Source organism: Arvicola amphibius, chromosome 4, assembly GCF_903992535.2.
Source record: "Arvicola amphibius chromosome 4, mArvAmp1.2, whole genome shotgun sequence".
Classification (NCBI taxonomy): Eukaryota; Metazoa; Chordata; class Mammalia; order Rodentia; family Cricetidae; genus Arvicola; species Arvicola amphibius.
In genome coordinates, this window is record NC_052050.1 from 153550131 (window position 1) to 153568136 (window position 18006).

Genomic DNA, 18006 nt, shown 5'->3' on the forward strand with positions numbered 1-18006 from the left:
CACGATTGAGCATCCTTTGGATATATACCCAAAAGTGGTATTACTGGGTCTTGAAGAAGGTTGTTTCCTAATTTTCTGAGAAATCGCCACACTGACATCCAAAGGGGCTGTACCAGTTTGCATTCCCACCATCGAAGAAATGTTCCCTTTTCCCCACATCCTCTCCAGCTTAAGTTGTCATCAGTGTTTTTGATCTTGGCCATTCTTATAGGTGTAAGATGGAATCTGAGTTGTTTTGATTTGCATTTCTCTGATGACTAAGGATGTTGAGCATTTCCTTAAGTGTCTTTCAGCTTGAGATGTGCCTATCTCAAACCCCCTACCCCACTCCCTCACCCCCCACCAACTGGTCATCTAGCTCAGGTCACTGTGCCCATTTAACTTGTACATGGGTGCTAGGAATCAGAACACCCACTGTGCCGAGAGTCACCTCCTCAGCCCTCCTGTCCTTTTTATTTCTCTGTGTGGACCTGTGACATAAGGCATCGTGTGCACAGAGGCACCCAGCGAGAATGCACTTAAGGGCAGCAGTGATGTATTTAAAGAGCCGCTTTTAGGGGCGGCAGAGCTCCACAACCTGAGGACACCACCGACTCATTACATGGTCAAGGATGCTTCAGGGAGCCGGGAGGTGGTGGCGACGCCTTTAATCCCAGCACAGGGAGGCAGAGGCGGGTGGATCTCTGTGAGTTTGAGACCAGCCTGGTCTATAAGAACTAGTTCCAGGACAGCCAGGGCTGTTACACAGAGAAACCCTGTCTCGAAAAACAACAACAACAAAATAAAAACAAAGAATACCTTTGTGAGCACACAAAGGTGCACAGCTTTTAAAATCCTGAGTTTTGAGTCATTCCTTTTTTTAAGGAGCAGGTGGGAATGCTGGCTGGTCACAATCTATTGTCTGTCTTTCTCTGATATTTAAGGAAAATACACAGAGAATTTTCTATAAAAAAAGGTTTTGGTTATTCTTTGAAGCCGAGACAGGGAAAATTGGACTTCTTCCTTCAAATGCCTGGGTGGCCACATAATCATACGGAGAGTCTCTCTTCTTCATTCTGTTGATGTTAGACAGCTGTCAAAACCTGTAAGAAATTCCCAAAGGAAAGTCCTTAAATTTTTTTTCCTTGCTGAATTATCATACAGAATAAATATCAAGGAGGAAGGGGATGATGTAAGAAATCTTTGCTTCCGGGTAGAGATGGCGCTCAGTGGTGATGTATTGTTTTTAACATATACAGTGATTGTAGGTTCAATGTCCAGCATCAAAAATACATTTAAAAAGCCAGGCATGGTGGTGCAACTCTTTAATACTAGCCCTAAGAAAGCAGAGGCAAGAGCTGGAGAGATGGCTCAGTGGTTAAAAACCCTGACTGCTCTTCCAGAGGTCCTGAGTTCAGTTCCCAGCAACTATACAGTGCTCACAACCATCCATAATGAGATCCGGTGCCCTCTTCTGGCCTGCAGGCAAACATACAGACAGAACACTGTCTGTACAATAAGTAGATAAATCTTTTTCTAAAAAAAAAGCAGAAGCAGGCAGATCTCTGGAAATTCAAGGCCAGCCTGGTTTACACAGTGAGTTCCAGGACAGCCAGGGCTACATGGAGAGATCCTGTCTCAAAAAATGGACAAGTATTATCTGGCACTGTATCTGAATGACAAGTATTCAATGACTTCATGCTGAGGTGTGTAAAAACACTGTCCTAACTCTTCCCAAGTAAATGTGATTCCCCATTTATAGCTTAACTAAGTGAGCGACACCCGTGTCCCAGACATGTGACGCAGCCCCAACAGCTTTACTCTGCCCTAAGCACCGCCAAACAAACTGAGATCGGATACTGCCAGGGACTAACTTATTCATACCCAAAGCTTAAATGAACAGTGAGTAAGCACATGGCTACTGTTTGCTTTGGTTCTTGAAGTCTCTGCCTCCTTGAACCATGGGTACAAGCCCCCGCCATATTCCCTCATGCACCTCCCACATGGAAAGACTGTATGACAACACTCAACAAAAACAGGTGCCGCTGTCCCATCAGTAATGACACTAAAATACAGCAACACATCAAAGTATAAAGATTACAAAGTCGATAATCCAACAAGTGGTAGAAACCCAAGGCTGGGCCAGTCTGGGTGTGTGTGCAGATATAATACAGGGCACGGGGCTATGCCTGCCGGCTTCACAGCTGAGCTCTTCCCATGAAGCCATGTCATGAGCAGGTAGAAAAAGAGGCAAGACCAATACAGGACAGAACTAATGAGAGGAATTACAATACTTAAGTCCTATTATTCCACCACAAAAATAAAACAAAAACTCCCCCCAAAACTTAGCCAGCCCTAAAAGATGGGACTCTAAAATTTGCAGTTGTAGGTAACTGAAATTTAATCACCAATAAATTGCAGGGGAGGTGGAATAAAAATGTGTGGGAAATTTCAAACCACAAAGGAAAGCAACGAACAGGTAAAAATCACACAGAAAGAAAAACTCGAAGGGCAGATCCTGGGGAACTACGTCCAGGAAGGAAGTTTTACGGAAGAAGGAAGATGCTCAGAAGTAACAGTTAAGGAAGCAACAGGAAATGTCCCTGGTTTGAAGAGCTACTTGAGACTGCTGACTCAATGTTTACTACCCTCTGGGCATGGTCAACAGAAACAAAAGTGCTAGCATATAACAGCAGAACTTTCAGATGCCAATGGCAGTGTGAGAAGTACACAGCTTCCACGGATGCTGTGACTCCACACTGGGGGCAGGAGGTAGTCATGGAAACAAGAGCACGCTCACCTCTCCCCAGGCATCTCTGGCAGGCTTTCCACTGGCCGGGCTTCCTGCTTTTCGTCTCCAGGACCAACTGAGTCACTTCTTTCTTTGTGCTTCTCTGTGGCTGCTTCTTCCCCTGTTTCCAGTTTTTTGAGAAGCTGAGAAATCGTAACATTAATAAAATATTACTCAACACTACATCATAAAAGAAATTGTTAATTAAAAGTATATACTAATATTGAGCTCAAATGTTTAAAAAATAGAGGAGTGGTTGTAGGCCCAAAAATCAAAACCAAAAACAGCCCCCAACCCACCCATTGATAGTACATATGACACTATCAATGAAATCTTACAATTATGAAGATGATAATAGGACTGTTAGAATAATGGCATCTGGGATGGAGAAGATGATTCAGCGGTTAAGAACACTGGCTGTTCAACCAGAGGACCTGGGTTCAATTCCCAGTACCCACATGGCAGCTTACAACTGTCTGTAACTCCAGTTCCAGGGGATCTGACATCTTCACACCAATACACGAAAAATTAATTTAAATACATTATAAAGAAATAATCCCATCCAATTTAACAAAAGAACACTATAAAACAATTGTGTACTATAATCCAATTTTGATTTTCATGATAGTATACACATACCCTGCTAACAGAGCCAAACGCTGAGAAACACCTTAGGTGGTTTTGTCCTTGTGCCAATATTAAAGCACCCTTACATAAAGTCATAATACAAGTTTATCTAAAAGTCATTGTTACAGTTTGAGTATTAAATTTCCCTCAAAATCTCATGTATTAAATCCTTGGCCTCCAGCCAGAGGCACTATTTCAGAAACAGGTCACCAGAAGCGCACCCTTGGGAGCTCTTTCGTGCCTCTAATTCCTGGCTATGTGGTAGTGAACGGCCTCCAACACACAAGCCCACACCCGACGTCCTGGCCTCGAACTCACAGAGATCCATCTACCTCTGCCTCCCGAGTGCTGGGATTAAAGGCCTGTGCCACCACCGCCCGGCTCAGATTAGCACTCTTAAATCAAGGGGTTGGGTGTAGTAGTGCTTTAATATCAGCACTCAAAAGGCAGAGGCAGGCAAATGTTTGTGCGTTCGAGTTCAGCCTGGTCTACAAAGCAAGTTCCAGGATACCCAGGGATATTGTCGCCCCGCCCCTGCTGAAAAAAAAAAAAAAAAGCTGGTGAAAGAGCTAAGTGAGTAAAGGTGATTGCTGCCAGCCTGGTGACTTGAGCCTGACTCCCAGGACTTACATGGTGGAAGCAGGGAATAGATCCCTGCAAACTGCTGACTTCCATACGCATGAACATAAACATACAAAATAAACAATAGTCAGGCACGGTGGTACACGCCTTTAATTCCAGTACTTGGGAGGCAGAGGCAGGTGGATCTCTGAGTTCCAGGCCAGCCTGATCTACAAAGTTAGTCCTAGGACAGCTAGTAGAAACACAGAGAAACCCTGTTTTGTAAAACCAAAAATACATTAATTAATTAAAAAAAAAAATACTTTGCATCAGGATGGTAGGAAAGCTACCTTAAGAGTATCCCAAGAACTGGCTGGTCCCCAACCATCCTAGGATAGAGATATATCCTATCCTAGGGCTCAGTGCATTTGGAGAACTAAACATTGAGAGAGCGTCCAGGGATACAGAGGGCTATGGAGAGAAGAGCCTTCTCAGGTTTATCGCCTAAACAAGGCAGCCATTCAGGCTGTGTTCCAAGGGGGCCACCTGAGCTACCGGCAGACTGTGGTTTGTCCACATGGCTGCTGTTTTTATGGGCACGCAGATATGTGGTCATGGAGGCTCCTGCCCACATTTCAAAGGAAAGCCTGGAAGGCCAAAGAAAGGTCAGAGTCCTTGTAAACCACAGCTCCTGGGTGACAATACAGGGTGATGGGAGAAGGAACCCCTGGAAATGCCAGGAACACGGAGCACATGCTGAGGAGCCACAGAGGATGCAGAGCAGAACCCCAGGGGAGCAGTGCCACTCACACTCTAGGGGCTCACAGGACAGGGCACACAGGACGCAGATCTACAGTGCAGACTGTCCTTGCTTTGGTCTGTTCTTCCCATGCTTCTCTCTGCTTCCTCCCTTTTGGAATGGGAATGTTTACTTATACAACTGCATCTTTTAAAAATATTTAAAATGTTATTTCTTAGTGTGTGTATATGGTGTATATATGTGCTGGAGGTTGGAGTCACAGTGTGGATGTAGAAGCCAGAGGACAACTTTGTGGAGCAGCTCTGTCCCTCCACTTTTACATGGGTTTTAGGAGTTGAACTCAGGTTCTCCCAGGCTGGTGTGACAAGTGACTTTCCCTGAGGAGCCATCTTTAGCCATCAGTATCCTGAAGGCATGCCACTTGCTTTTTAGTTTACTGAAGCTAAGAATTAGCCTGGAGTCCTATATAAAATTTTGCATTTTTGACTTCTGGATGTTGCTGTTGCAAATGTTAACAGTTTGGAGATTTTTAGAGATGGAGGAAATGAATTTTATATTATGAGATGACTTGAGTCATTGGGGTGCAGGGGCAGATGGTACAGCTTTAATACGCAAAGTCTCCTGTAGATTAGCTTGTTGAATGTCTGGTCCCTAGCTGGTTGTACCATGGCATGTGTACTCACACATGAGCATGCACACACACCAAATAAATAAATAAATTTAAATTAATTTACTTATGTTGAAGCAGACAATGTAAGAAAGGCACCGGGAGTTATTATTAGATGTGTGTGCCATGTCTCCACCCATGTGAAATTATGACTTTGAATATCTCCTTTTATGTAAGTGCAGGACTAACCAACAGAAAAAAACACCTGCGGCAAGCTAGGCTTTGAGGATTAACAGGGCTCAGGGCACTGACATCCTAACCGAGCCCTCCTGTGCTTCCATGAGTTTAACAGCCTGGAAACACCACTGCGCTGGTTCTTGGGAGGGAGATTGGCTACTAATTTAGACTCCGGTCCCTCTTGGACACTGGGATTGAGGCTTAACCCTGTAAACTCACTAAGGTCTTTCTGGTGCCAAGTCTGCAGCCTGAGCTGTCTATGGCCTTAGCCCCTCATGGCAGAGTCTGAGACCCTAGTTGTGGGGCCGTGTCAGCGACTGCAGACTAGGTGTGGTGACTAGAGCAGGGCTCCGAGACAGACACACCCTCCATGGCATCTGAGTCCCGGCTCTAATAACTCACCGCCTCTAGATCCTTAGGCTGTGGGTGCAAGTTCTCCTAGCATTTTTATTTTTCATGCATTTAAAAAGTTACATTCTGAGGATGATCTAAATATATATGATGTTCCATCAGTTGATCTGAGTACTACGTGGCCATGCTGTCAGAAGAGGAAGCCTAAGGGTTTCTTTCTCTAGGTCTGACCAGACCAACTCTTCCTCTTGTGGGCTTTATGTTTACATCTCTTTTTTCTATCGAAAGAATTCTGGACTTATTTCAATTGACTTAAATACATAGTTTTTGGCTTTGGAGTCTAATTGTGTACTAAAAAAATGCAAAATGCTATATCCTAAATACTTAAGATAAACTTTAAATTATAACTAAGTTATAAGGTCCACATTTCACACAGTTGAGTTGGGGGTCCTTCTTCCATATTATTTTAAGATTTTATTTTATTTTATGTATGTCGGTGTTTGCCTACATGTTTGTATCTGTACCTCTATATGCCACAGAGGCCAAAAGAGAGAATCAGATCCTCTAGAACTGGAGTTACAGATGGTTGTGAGCTGTGATGTGTGTGCTGGGAACCAAACTCAGGTCCTTTGCAAAAGCAGCCAGTACTTCTAACCTCTGAGCATCTCCCCAGTGCTCCTAACTGACCACTGAGCATCTCCCCAGTGCTCCTAACTGACCACTGAGCATCTCCCCAGTGCTCCTAACTGACCACTGAGCATCTCCCCAGTGCTCCTAACTGACCACTGAGCATCTCCCCAGTGCTCCTAACTGACCACTGAGCATCTCCCCAGTCTTCCTAACTGACCACTGAGCATCTCCCCAGTGCTCCTAACTGCTGAGCATCTCCCCAGTCTTCCTAACTGACCACTGAGCATCTCTCCAGCCCTGGCCTTTTGTATACTTGAGACAAGTTCTTGCTATCGAATCCAGCCCAACCTTGAATTGTTGAGCTTCCTGTCTGTCTCTTCTTCACTGCTGGCAACACAGGCTTATGCTAAAACACTCAGCTTATTTGGCACTGGGACTCAACACCACAGCTTATCTCATTCTAGGTAAGTACTCTACCGACTGAGTTATATCTCCAGCCCTTGTGAGTAGCTTTTTGAAGATTATCCCTGCTCATTAGCCTTCTGCTCCTACAGCTTTGGTCAGATTCCCTGACTTCACTGCTACTAAAATAGTATGCAATTTTAAAACAACAGAGACCATGGAGCTGGTGATAAGGCTCAGTGATTCAGAGCATGTGCTGCTCCCGAAGAGGACCTGGATTAGGTTCTAACACCCACAGGGTGGCTCACCACCATCACTGACTCTAGCTTCTGGGGACTAGATGTTCTCTTCTGGCTTCTACAGGTCTCAGGCACTATGTGGTACATACATACAGTCTTTGCTAACCATAGACATGTTCCTTATTATTAAAAGTAATACTAATGACAGCCAATACTTTCTTTATATTGTATGGTTCTGCAGAATCTCAGTAAGATCCTTAAGTCTTCCATGGAGTAAGGCAAAACCATGCTGGGCGAAATCTCAGTTTAAAAAGACCAATATCAAGGAGAGAAATCTCTTCGATCCATGTGAATGAGTGCACCATTCCTGGGGAAACTGGACATGATGGTGAAACCTATGGTGCTGCCTAGTGCCAAGTCTCAGATGTGAGTCTGAGCTCTGAGGCGCTGAGGCGGGACACAGAGAAGCCAGGCAGGTAGTTCTCAGGAACGTGTTTTTACTCAGGAAAATGTAAGGCAGGGACCCTTTGGGTGCTGTGACCCATTCCACACTGGGGGCCAGGGCCTCATGCCTTCCACCACCTCAGCACACCCAGGTTTTATAAGGATGCCTGAGCTTAGGGGGACCGTCTGAGACCACTGTTGTAGAATGGATATAAAGAACTGATAAACGAAAGGCTGGGTTAATTGAAAATGTTTTATGATTGGGGGAAAAGAAAAAAATGTTTCCTCCCAAATTACCTTAATCTTCACCTCCTTCTCAGTTCTCTTCTGCTTATCCGCCTCCTTCCTTCTCCACCTCTCTTCTTCCCTCCTTTTCCTTTTCTCTTCTTCCCGGAAACGCTTCTTTTCCAGCTCCCTCCTCCTTCGCTCTTCGCGTTTTTCTTCTCGAATTCTCTGAAAGTATAGCCAAATACAGACGTAAATTGTATGGAGAGAAACGGCAGGCACAGGATAGATATTCACCAGGCAAAACGTTACCTACCTGCTTTTCTAGTTTTCTAGTTTTAATATATTCTAAAAGAGGTGTGGTTCTTCTGGCTAAAAAAACAAAAATTGAAATGCATTACATATCATTTATAAATTAAGATTTTTTTAAAATACTTGTTTCCAATTTAATATTTAAAAAATTAGGGGAAGAGGGCTGGAAAGATGGGTCAGAGGTTAAGAGCACTGGCTGATCTTCCAGAGGTCATGAGTTCAATTCCCAGCAACCATATGGTGGTTCACAACCACCTATGACAAGATATGTTGCTCTCTTCTGGTGTGCAGTCAAACATGCAGATAGAACACTGTATTCATAATAAATAGATAAACAAACAAACAAATCTTTTTTTAAAAAAACTAGGGGAAGAATATTATTTCTAAAATTTATGAGTATGCTCTGTACCCGGGGCATTCTTATTCAATTATTGCAAATCCAAGTAATTTGGAGGTACTAATAATTTTGCATACAGTAGGCATGCCTTTTTAAAGCTTTTTATTAGCATATATCAATTATACACGATAATGCGTCAATATGACATTTTCATTCATGCCTATAATTTTGATCACATTTACACTCTCCATGACCCACCCTTGACCTCTCCTGCCCCTCAGACCCCTTTCTCTTCCTAGCTACCCCTCCTGTTTCCATGGTCTACCTTCCCTGTTGCTGTCTGGTGACCCAGAGAGTTTAATTAGGGCTGATTAGGGTTCCAGGTGAGTGGCTGTGGCAGGAACACAGGTGACAGTGGAGACAAGGCACATGACTCTTTTTTTCTAAAGTCACCAGAGAATATTGCTCCCATTCGTGTGCACGTGATATCTTCTCAAATGGTACTGATATCTTTTCAGGCTTTTGATGAATCATAACATTTACATATTTACTTTGATGTCATGCAAATTGTCAGAATTTTTTGCTTTTCCACTTTTTAGTGTTTTTTTTAAGTTTATTTAGTTTTACTTTATCAGTATAAATGTTTTGTCTGCATGTATGTCTATGCACCATGTTCATGCCCAGTGCCTGCGGAGGTCAAAACAGGGTGTCAGATAGCGGGCTGCCATGTGGCTGCTGGGAACTGCTCAGGTCCTCTACAGAAGCAACAAGTGCTTTAACCACAGAACCATTTCTCCAATCCCAATAATACAAGGTCTTGAATACATGCCAATCTAATCCTAAAATCCAAAATCTAAAATGCCTTCAACCAGTTTTGAGCACTACCATACTGTCAGAATGGGAAAGTCTACACGGGATTTTATGGGATAGTCAGACAGAGATGTATACAAGTGTCCTATAAAACTGCCTTTGGGCTGTGTGTAAAATACACAAGAAAACACATTGTATCTTTTTTTAAAAGATTTTTTAAAATATTTATTTATTATGTATATTCTGTCTGTGTGTATGCCTGCAGGTCAGAAGAGGGCACCAGACCTCATTACAGATGGTTGTGAGCCCCATGTGGTTGCTGGGAAGTGAACTCAGGACCTTTGGAAGAGCAGGCAATCCTCTTAACTGCTGAGCCATCTCTCCAGCCCCACAAATTTTATCTTTAGATTTGTGTTCCATCTCAATGTTTTATTACATATATACAAATATTCCAAAGCCCCAAACAGAACATTTCTGGTCCTTATCATTTCAGATATTCAATTTCCTTTATACTCAGTAAAACCAGAATAATGTGACATTAACTCTAAGGTTTAGAAAATGATTCCATTCGATCCTGCTGACCGAAAAGCAGCCATTCCACTGTCTAAGAGCACACCCAGCTTCTACCCTTGACGTCACCTCTCCTGCTCCTCAGCCCTGACATCTGATTGGGGATGACAGGTGCCCCAGAATGCTCCAGGCCTACAGGCGTCAAGGGAGGAGCTCCACAGGGAGGCGCTGCATGGCCTCCAAATGTAGGACATGGTGAGAAGCCAGGAATCGTCTGGGTCTGCCTACAGCTCTCTTAAGATCTTACACTGAATGGGCTGAGAAGAATCCTTGGACACTCCTGAGAGCTGACAAGACATTTCCAGAACTGTGAGGTTCAGGAACTAGTAGAAGTTCGAGAAAGCGCCTGGACATGGTCCTTAAATTCAAACCAGGGACCTCTGATAACCCTGACCTGACAGATCAAATGGTTCTCAGCCTTAAATGGAGTGGACATGGTCAGATGCCCCACATTTTATGGGCAGCTGCTGTGGCCATGGATGGAATCAATCTGGCAGAAATGAATTTATTTTAAAGAGATCCTTTGGCTATCAGACTAACAAAACAATGGACACACGTCCCTCCTCCTTCCCTAATTACTGTATCACAAAATTTTACAAGGCTCAAGGAGGTGATGAGGTTTGCTGAGGCTGCGAAGAGCCGCATCTCAGACCTAATCCTAGGTCTGTCCATTCCAAGACCCTGCTTACTCAACACCAGCACTTCTGCCGGCGTGGGCTATCAGGATTTCGTTCAAACCTTGTTTGTTAGGCTTGCTCATGAGACTCCATGGAAGGTTAGAAGCTGGCAACTGCCATCAGCTGCATGGTGAAGACTCAGACTTCACAGGAGAAGCAGCAAGTACAGAGGTGGGCTCCACAGTCCACAGCTGGGATGAGCGTGCCACACGCGTGGGGACGACGAGTGAGTCCCTGGTACTTGTGTCAACAGGCAAGCACCTCTGGCAATATGATGAGATGACAGGGACAGAGGCCTAGCACTCTTTGGTCAAAGGAACAGAATACTGTTTCTATCAAGCCTGTATCAAAAATAAATTTTACCCTCATCTGGAAGAAAGGAGAATTAAATACATACTCCATTAGTAAGAATCTCAATAAAGAAACAAGAAGAACGGACCCAGGAGCTCTCTCGTCTTCACTTCTATCTCTCCCAGAAGCGTCTCAGGACTGGCACCGGCTTTTTCTTCCTCCAAGCTGTATGTTTCCAGAAACTGTTTATATTCTGGGGTCTGTAAATTTAAAACAGAATAAATGAGTGAACGGCTACATCTCCCTCTCCAACTACAGGCAATGTTTGATCAGCACGTTTAATCTGTGGGCTTAGAATTCAGTCTTTGAAAAGGAAGGTCTCACCATCTTCAATGCTTCCAGTCTTGGTGTCCTTTTTCTTCAGCTTCTTCTTGGCAATCTTCTGGAACGGAGCAAACTCCACCACCGCAGGGTACTCCAGGCCTTTTATGGAGACATGTGCCAAACATCATTATGAAACTGCACCGTACTCACTGAGGACAACAATTATCACACTTCCATGGGGATGAAGCATGACAAGTGACTGCTTTGGGAAGAGCAGGCGGCAAAGAAGCAAGTCTTTACTACGGGACATGGCTCCGAGGGGCCATTCCATAGCCTCAAACTGCTCACTAGAAAAGGGAAGAAACTCAGCTACTCCACATTACTTCCAAGTAAATTATGGAATATCATCAGTTAGTTTTGTTTCATTATTGATGGTTCTGTTTTTCAACTGCAACTCCAGTTCTGGGGAATCTGATGCCCTCTTCCAGCTTCTGAGGATACCTGTACACACATGGTATACACACATTCATTCAGGCATATACACATAAATAAAAATAAAATTTTAAAAAGAATTAATGTTAAGATGTCAATTCAACTACAGCACTGTTATCCAGACTCCAGGAAATCACTCCACTTAAAAGAGGCACGGGCTAAAGGGTCTGGAGACTTCAAGACGTGTGCTACGTTTATATAAGGTTTGTTTCAAACCAAGGTGAACATATAAAGAAATGTTCTCTGTTAACAGACTTTAACCAGCACAGGGAACACTTTACCTCAGAAGTAAACCACTGAACAGTATCATTTTAAATCTAGTCAGTAACACAACTCTGAATCTATAACTTGAGCCTACTTGGAATACATGTTGTGCTAACCTTAACTTTGCAGAAAGAAGACAAGAACAAGAAGGAGCTGGAGCTGGCAAGAGGGCTTAGCAGGTGATAGTACTTCCTGCTAAACCTTATGACCTAAGTTAGATCCCTGGGACCCATGCAGTGAAAGGAGAGAACTGACTTTGACAAGCTGCCCTCTGATCTCCACAATTACAACACAACACAGAAGTGTATACACACACATGCATGGATACACAAGTGTATCACACACAGAGGATTATTCACACAGGAGTGTACAAACACACAGAGGAGTGTATCCACAGACAGGAGCGTATACACACACAGTGGAGTGTTCATACACACAGAGGAGTATACACACAGGAGTGTATACACACAGGAATATATACACACACAGGAGTGTACACACACAGAGGAATATATACACACACAGGAGTGTACACACACACATAGAAGCATTATACATACACATAGGAGTGTATATACAGACAAGTGTACACACACGAGTGTATACACACAGGATCTAACCTTTATTGCCAATGAAGATATATCCATCAAAGCGATCTCTGAACAGAAGGATGTCATCAGGGTTCCGGAAGTTAATGTATGCTCGTGAGTAGAGATGAGGATAGAGACTGAGACGTGAAGGACAGTGTTAGTCAAACTGCAGGGAGCCCTTAGTTCTGTCTTTCTTATCTTTTATTAAGACAGCACATACTTTTTATGCCAAAAATCACTTCTCAGCTAATTACAACAATCTGGATATTCTTTAGCAAAAAAACCCAAACAAACAAACAACAACAACAACAAAAAAAAACCCAGAAAACCCCAACCATTAACTGAAGTCTTGATTGCTCAGGAGTGTCCCTAAAGTACACAACCAAGATTAAAATACTAGACTTCAGCCAGGTAGTGGTGGCACACACCTTTAATCCCTGCACAGGGAGGCAGAGGCAGGCGGATTTCTGTGAGTTGGGTCAGCCTGGTCTACAGAGCGAGGTCCAGCCGGGGCTACACAGAGAAACTCTGTCTCGAAAAATAAACAAATACTAGAAGACAGAAGTCACCCAAAGGTCACAGATATTTTTAGTCACTGGGACATCAAGAACAAGACCGTCCTGGCTTGTTCATGGGTGAGAATGCTGTACTGTGAGGTTCTTTTTGGAAGGTAGACCAGTTTCAGGTGTGTGCTGGTACTTAAGGAAAATGCAACCGTTCTCCCTGGCTCAGCTACACTCTTCTCACAGGTAGGAACTCTTCAGTTCCAGTTCACGGAGACTATTAAAGGTCAGGGAAGAGTGTTCATAGGAAGGTGCAAGGTACAAGGAGGGGTTGGGATTGTAGCCCTGTGTTGCTCCCATCACCTCAGGCACCACCTGTCTGACTGGGTGGCGGTGCTGACAAGTGCCGGGTGGCAACTGCGAGGTCTGCGATTCCAATTCTCCGGACTCAGTCACTGGTCCGTCACTAGCGAAAACACTCCAGACTCACGTGTGTAAGGGATGCACTTTGCTGTATCTCATCAAACAATTTATTAAACGCTACGTGTGGAGGAAGGCCTGGAAACGCAAAGGGCCAAAAGCGCGGTGCCACCGGCGCACCAAGGTTCTGATAGAGGGACGCGGCGACTCGCCCATCATAACGTGGGTGTGCCCTGACATCTGGAAGGGGTCCTCAGTCCACCCTTCACCTGTGCCCTGCCTGTGGCCCGCAGCAGCAACTCACCCTGAGGTCTGCAGCTACCACCTCGAAGTAGTCGTGCGCAGGCAGGGGGCGCAGTTGCTCCTCCAGCTGCTCTTTGGTGAGGCCGGGGGGCAGACGCCGGAGAACCACCTGGGGTGAGCATGGCTAGTCAATTAGGTGCTGCCGCCCGCTCCGCTCCGCCCACCCAGGCCGTAAGCTCGGCTGCTTCCCGACTCTCGTGCGCCGAGCCGGAGCCACCGCTGCTCTCCCACCCTCGTGCGCCGAGCCGGGTGCCAACCGCTGCTCCCAGACTCTAGCCCGCCGAGCCAGAGCCACTGATTGCTCCCCGACCCCCGCCTACTGAAGAGGAAGTGGCGGCTAGCGTCACCACGGCAACGTCGCGTTCCCGGACCCGCCCCTTTGGGCTTCAAGGCCTCTTCTCGCGAGAATGCCTGACACCACCCCCCCCCACGCCTCCAGTGCGCAAGCCCAGTCGCCCCACGGAGGATTGTGAGGCCCCACGCCCACCTTGCTCAGCGCCGTCCTCTTCTCCTCGCGAGGCTTGCCTGCCCCGCTCTCATTGAAGGACGGGGCCGGTGCTAGCGCGGACTCCCTCCGAGGCGACTCGCGGCGGAATTGGGCCTCCGGGGCCGTCAGTTTCTCCCTCCAGCTGGGGCCCCGCGCAGACAGGGCGGCGCCCGGGGCCTCCAGCCCCCTCTTCCGAGCCGCATCCCCACCGGCCGCCCGCCGCCGCCGCCTCCTCCGCGACAACGAAGCCTCGCGAGGACTAGGCAGCCCCTCCCTTGGCATTCGATGGTCCAGCGTCCCCTCCCCGGCCCTGACGGGGGAAGGGGCGGTACCAGTGCTGCCCAGCGCCGGTCAGGGGCATCCCGGACAGCTCTGACTGCTGCTGGAGGGGCCCCAAGTTCACGCGTGTGCTGAATCCAGCCTTTTCCAAAACAACCCTCATCATACAACAGCAGCGACGACAGGAGATCAATACTGTCACTGTGCACGGAAAAAACAGATGCACGCTCCGGACATCCTGTGGGCTGCTGAGCTGCGATGGTGGATGGCGTCCCTGATAGTCTGCGACTGGAGGCCCCCAGGAGCCCAGAGCAGTTTCTGGCCCACTCAGGGATGTACCGAAACTAAAACATTTTTTTCTGCAGACATACAAGCAACACAGTCTCCTATGTGCTCAAATTTTACTTACTCACCGTTGCCTGTAGCTTTTCGTTATAGCCCCTTTTTCCTGAGAGAATGAGAAAATTTCAGAAATGTCGAGATTTACTTTAAGTGTATCCAGGCTTCACAGTGACGTCCTGTATTGATATTGACAGTCTTGAAATGTGAAATTTTAAATAGGCCAAAGACATCAGCGTTCCCTAAAACTCTGGAGCTGGAGCAGTTTCCAGTACTTCACCTTCCAAGGAAGCCTAGGTTGCAGAGCCCACTGTTTGAACCAGTTAACTTGAGAATAGCCAGTTACGCTGACGGAAAGCTATGCTGGCCTGTTAACCTCATTAGGGGTAAAAATGCATTTTTGAGATTCTGATAAAAATGTGGAAGCGAGTTGTCAGAAAAAAAAACACACCCCACACATCCAGATGTTAGAGTGTACAAGGCTGATGAATAGTAAATGAAGAAAGTTGGATTATCAATTCAGAGCCAAAATTATCAGGCTAGCCTTAGCCCCCTTAATATAACCATTGATTGCCCATCTGTGTGTCTGACCTAACACCCAACTGTCAAGTAGACTGGGCTGGTTAGTTGATGTCAACTTGACTCAAACTAGTCACTTGGGAAGAAAGAAGATCAGTTGAGCCAATCCTTTCATCTTACTGGCCTATGGGTCAGTTTGACTAATGGCTGATGAGGGAGGGTCCCCCAACTGTGGGCAGTTCCCCCCCAGAGCAGGTCGTTGTTGGTTGTAATAAGAAAGCCAATAAGCAGCATTTTTCTGTGGTTTCTTCTACACTTCTTGCCTCCAGGTTCCTATTTGATTTTCTGCCCTGACTTCCCTCAGTGATGGATTGTGGCCTAAGAGTTGTAAGAGGAAATAAATCTTTCTCTCCCAGAATTGCTCTTGGTCAGTATTTTATCACAGAAACAGAAAAGGAGGATAGAAATTGGTACTAGGAAGTGGGCTATTGCTGAGAGGCCTGACCCATGCTGTTTTGGGAGCTTTGGGGCTGGAGAAGTCACTGAGTGCTCAGAGCTGAATGAGTTGTGGGAACATGAAGATACCACAGAGAGAAATACAGGCAACAGAGGTTCTTATGAAGTATCACAGGGACATAAAGACAATCAGGGACATTCTTGTGATATTTTGGATTAAGAATCTAAGGAAGTGAAACCTTTCCTGGGATAAATAATGATGATTAAGAGATGAATTAGTTGTAATAAATAAGACCCACATCACTGAGGTGCAATTCTGAATGTATTCCCTAAGGGTCAGCACATGGAAGTTATTGTCCAGATGTGGCCAAGGCTGCATCTCAAGGAGGAAGCCAGACTTGGTAATGTGTACACAGAGTGGTACTGGTTGTGTAGGCATGAAAGCCACAAGATTTTAGGGTCACAGAAATCAGCTGAGACTTGGGCACTGTGAGGAGCCAGGAGAGGCCGCTGGTGAAGGTGGAGACGCAGCATGCTGGTGATGCCAGGATCACAGAACAGTGGCAGGTGTGGAGCCTACCAAGCAAGCTATGTGTGCTGTGGATGGAAGAGCTGGAGAAATGAAGCTGCCCAAGTCCCCTGGAGCCCAAAAGATCATGAGGAAGTTCCAGACATTGGACAATGAACTATTTACATTGTGGGATTTTGCTTTTGTTTTGATCCAGTTGTATGTTCTGGTTCTTCTCTCTTGGAATAACTAACTTGTTTCTGATATTATAGGAGTTTAAGAGACTGGGTATTTTTTTCGTGGTCACTGAAATTTATTAAAATTTAACTTCTTTGTTAAACTTTGGGAGTTTCACATTATGCATCCCAATTCTGCTCACTCCCAGTCCTCCATAGTCTCCCTTCACCCCTGCAGCCTCCCCCAAGAAAATTTTAAAAAATCAAACCAAAATAAAGCAAAGCAAGGAAGGAAGCAAGGAAGCAAACAAAAATAAGAACAAACCAAACCATAAACAAAAAACCTCTTCGCATCTCCTCCTTTCCCACATCAGTGTGTCATGTAGAATATCCCTTTGTCCAGTCAGCTTTACTAATGAATGTTCATAACAGGGAGTCACTGGTCTGGTTCAAGGCCTCTGGATTCTGGCACATCATCATCACTGGATCCTAACCGAACTCCTCTGGGATATCCCGAGGCTACCGTGAGTCTTGGAGATTCTGTGGGAATTGTTCCAAAGGACCAGTTCCTTCATGAACACTAGTAGGTCCTAGGTGGGGTGGATGTTAGGGTAGGCCAACCCAAGTAGTAGGGGTGGATGTTAGGGTAAGCCTGGGTGGCAGCCGAGCTGGTCAGTCAAGAGTGGTCCACCTGCCTCAGGCGAGGGGGCTGAGGTATTTACCCTAAGCCCATGCTCTCAGACTGGCCCACCCTTGCCTGTGGTGAGGGGTGGAGCTCTCTCCTGAGGAGGGTTGGGGCCAGCGCTCCTGCTGCAGTGTCCAGATGTTGTCATCATTACGGAGGAAACGTGTCACTGGGGCAGGCTTCAAGAGTACTTATCCTCGGTCTACTTCTAGTTTGCTGTTTCATGCCTGCAGTTGGGATGTGATTCGCTTCCCCATCCAGGTGGCTCCCATGCCTGCCTGCTGCCATGCTTCCCCAGCACAATGAAACTCATCCCTCTGAAACTGAAAGAAATGAACTCTTCCTCCAGTAAGTAGCTTTGATCATAGCATTCTATTACAGCAACAAAAAGGTAACTGATACACTCTACTGTCTTGGAAACATTTCTCAAAAATTATTTCAAAGTCTTTATTGTCTTTATTGAAAAAGAGACACAATGAACAAATTTCCATCTTTATTCCACTACGTATAACTACTTGGTAGGTTCAGAAGACCAGAAAACATCTGCTGCCAAGGTGTGCTATCCCATCTCTCAATTCAGGCCACTGGTCCTCAACATAGAGAAGTAGTCTGGTTTCACATCAGAGTAGGAAATTCCGAAGACTATCAAGGATGCAAGGAAATACTGAGCTACACTAGCACGCGGGTGGGGTGGGGTCCTGGACCAGCGTCTCGAGTTAAGCACTGTGGTCTGACATAGACGTCTCTAACATCATGTCACTAGCACGCAGATGGAGCGGGGTCCTGGACCAGCGTCTTGAGTTAAGCGCTG

At 45.7% G+C, this 18006-nt stretch overlaps 1 protein-coding gene across 1 annotated transcript; it reads right to left on the reverse strand.

The window, feature by feature from the left end:
• Positions 1-518: 518 nt before the first annotated feature.
• Positions 519-17343, reverse strand: Upf3a (UPF3A regulator of nonsense mediated mRNA decay). The gene is given in 12 exon segments (XM_042054930.1): positions 519-1082; positions 2780-2913; positions 7926-8081; positions 8170-8225; positions 10999-11112; positions 11238-11333; positions 12551-12657; positions 13749-13855; positions 14234-14407; positions 14409-14462; positions 14566-14856; positions 17254-17343. Coding segments are annotated over 12 exon segments (1386 nt in total). The 3' UTR covers positions 519-1075.
• Positions 17344-18006: the final 663 nt, after the last annotated feature.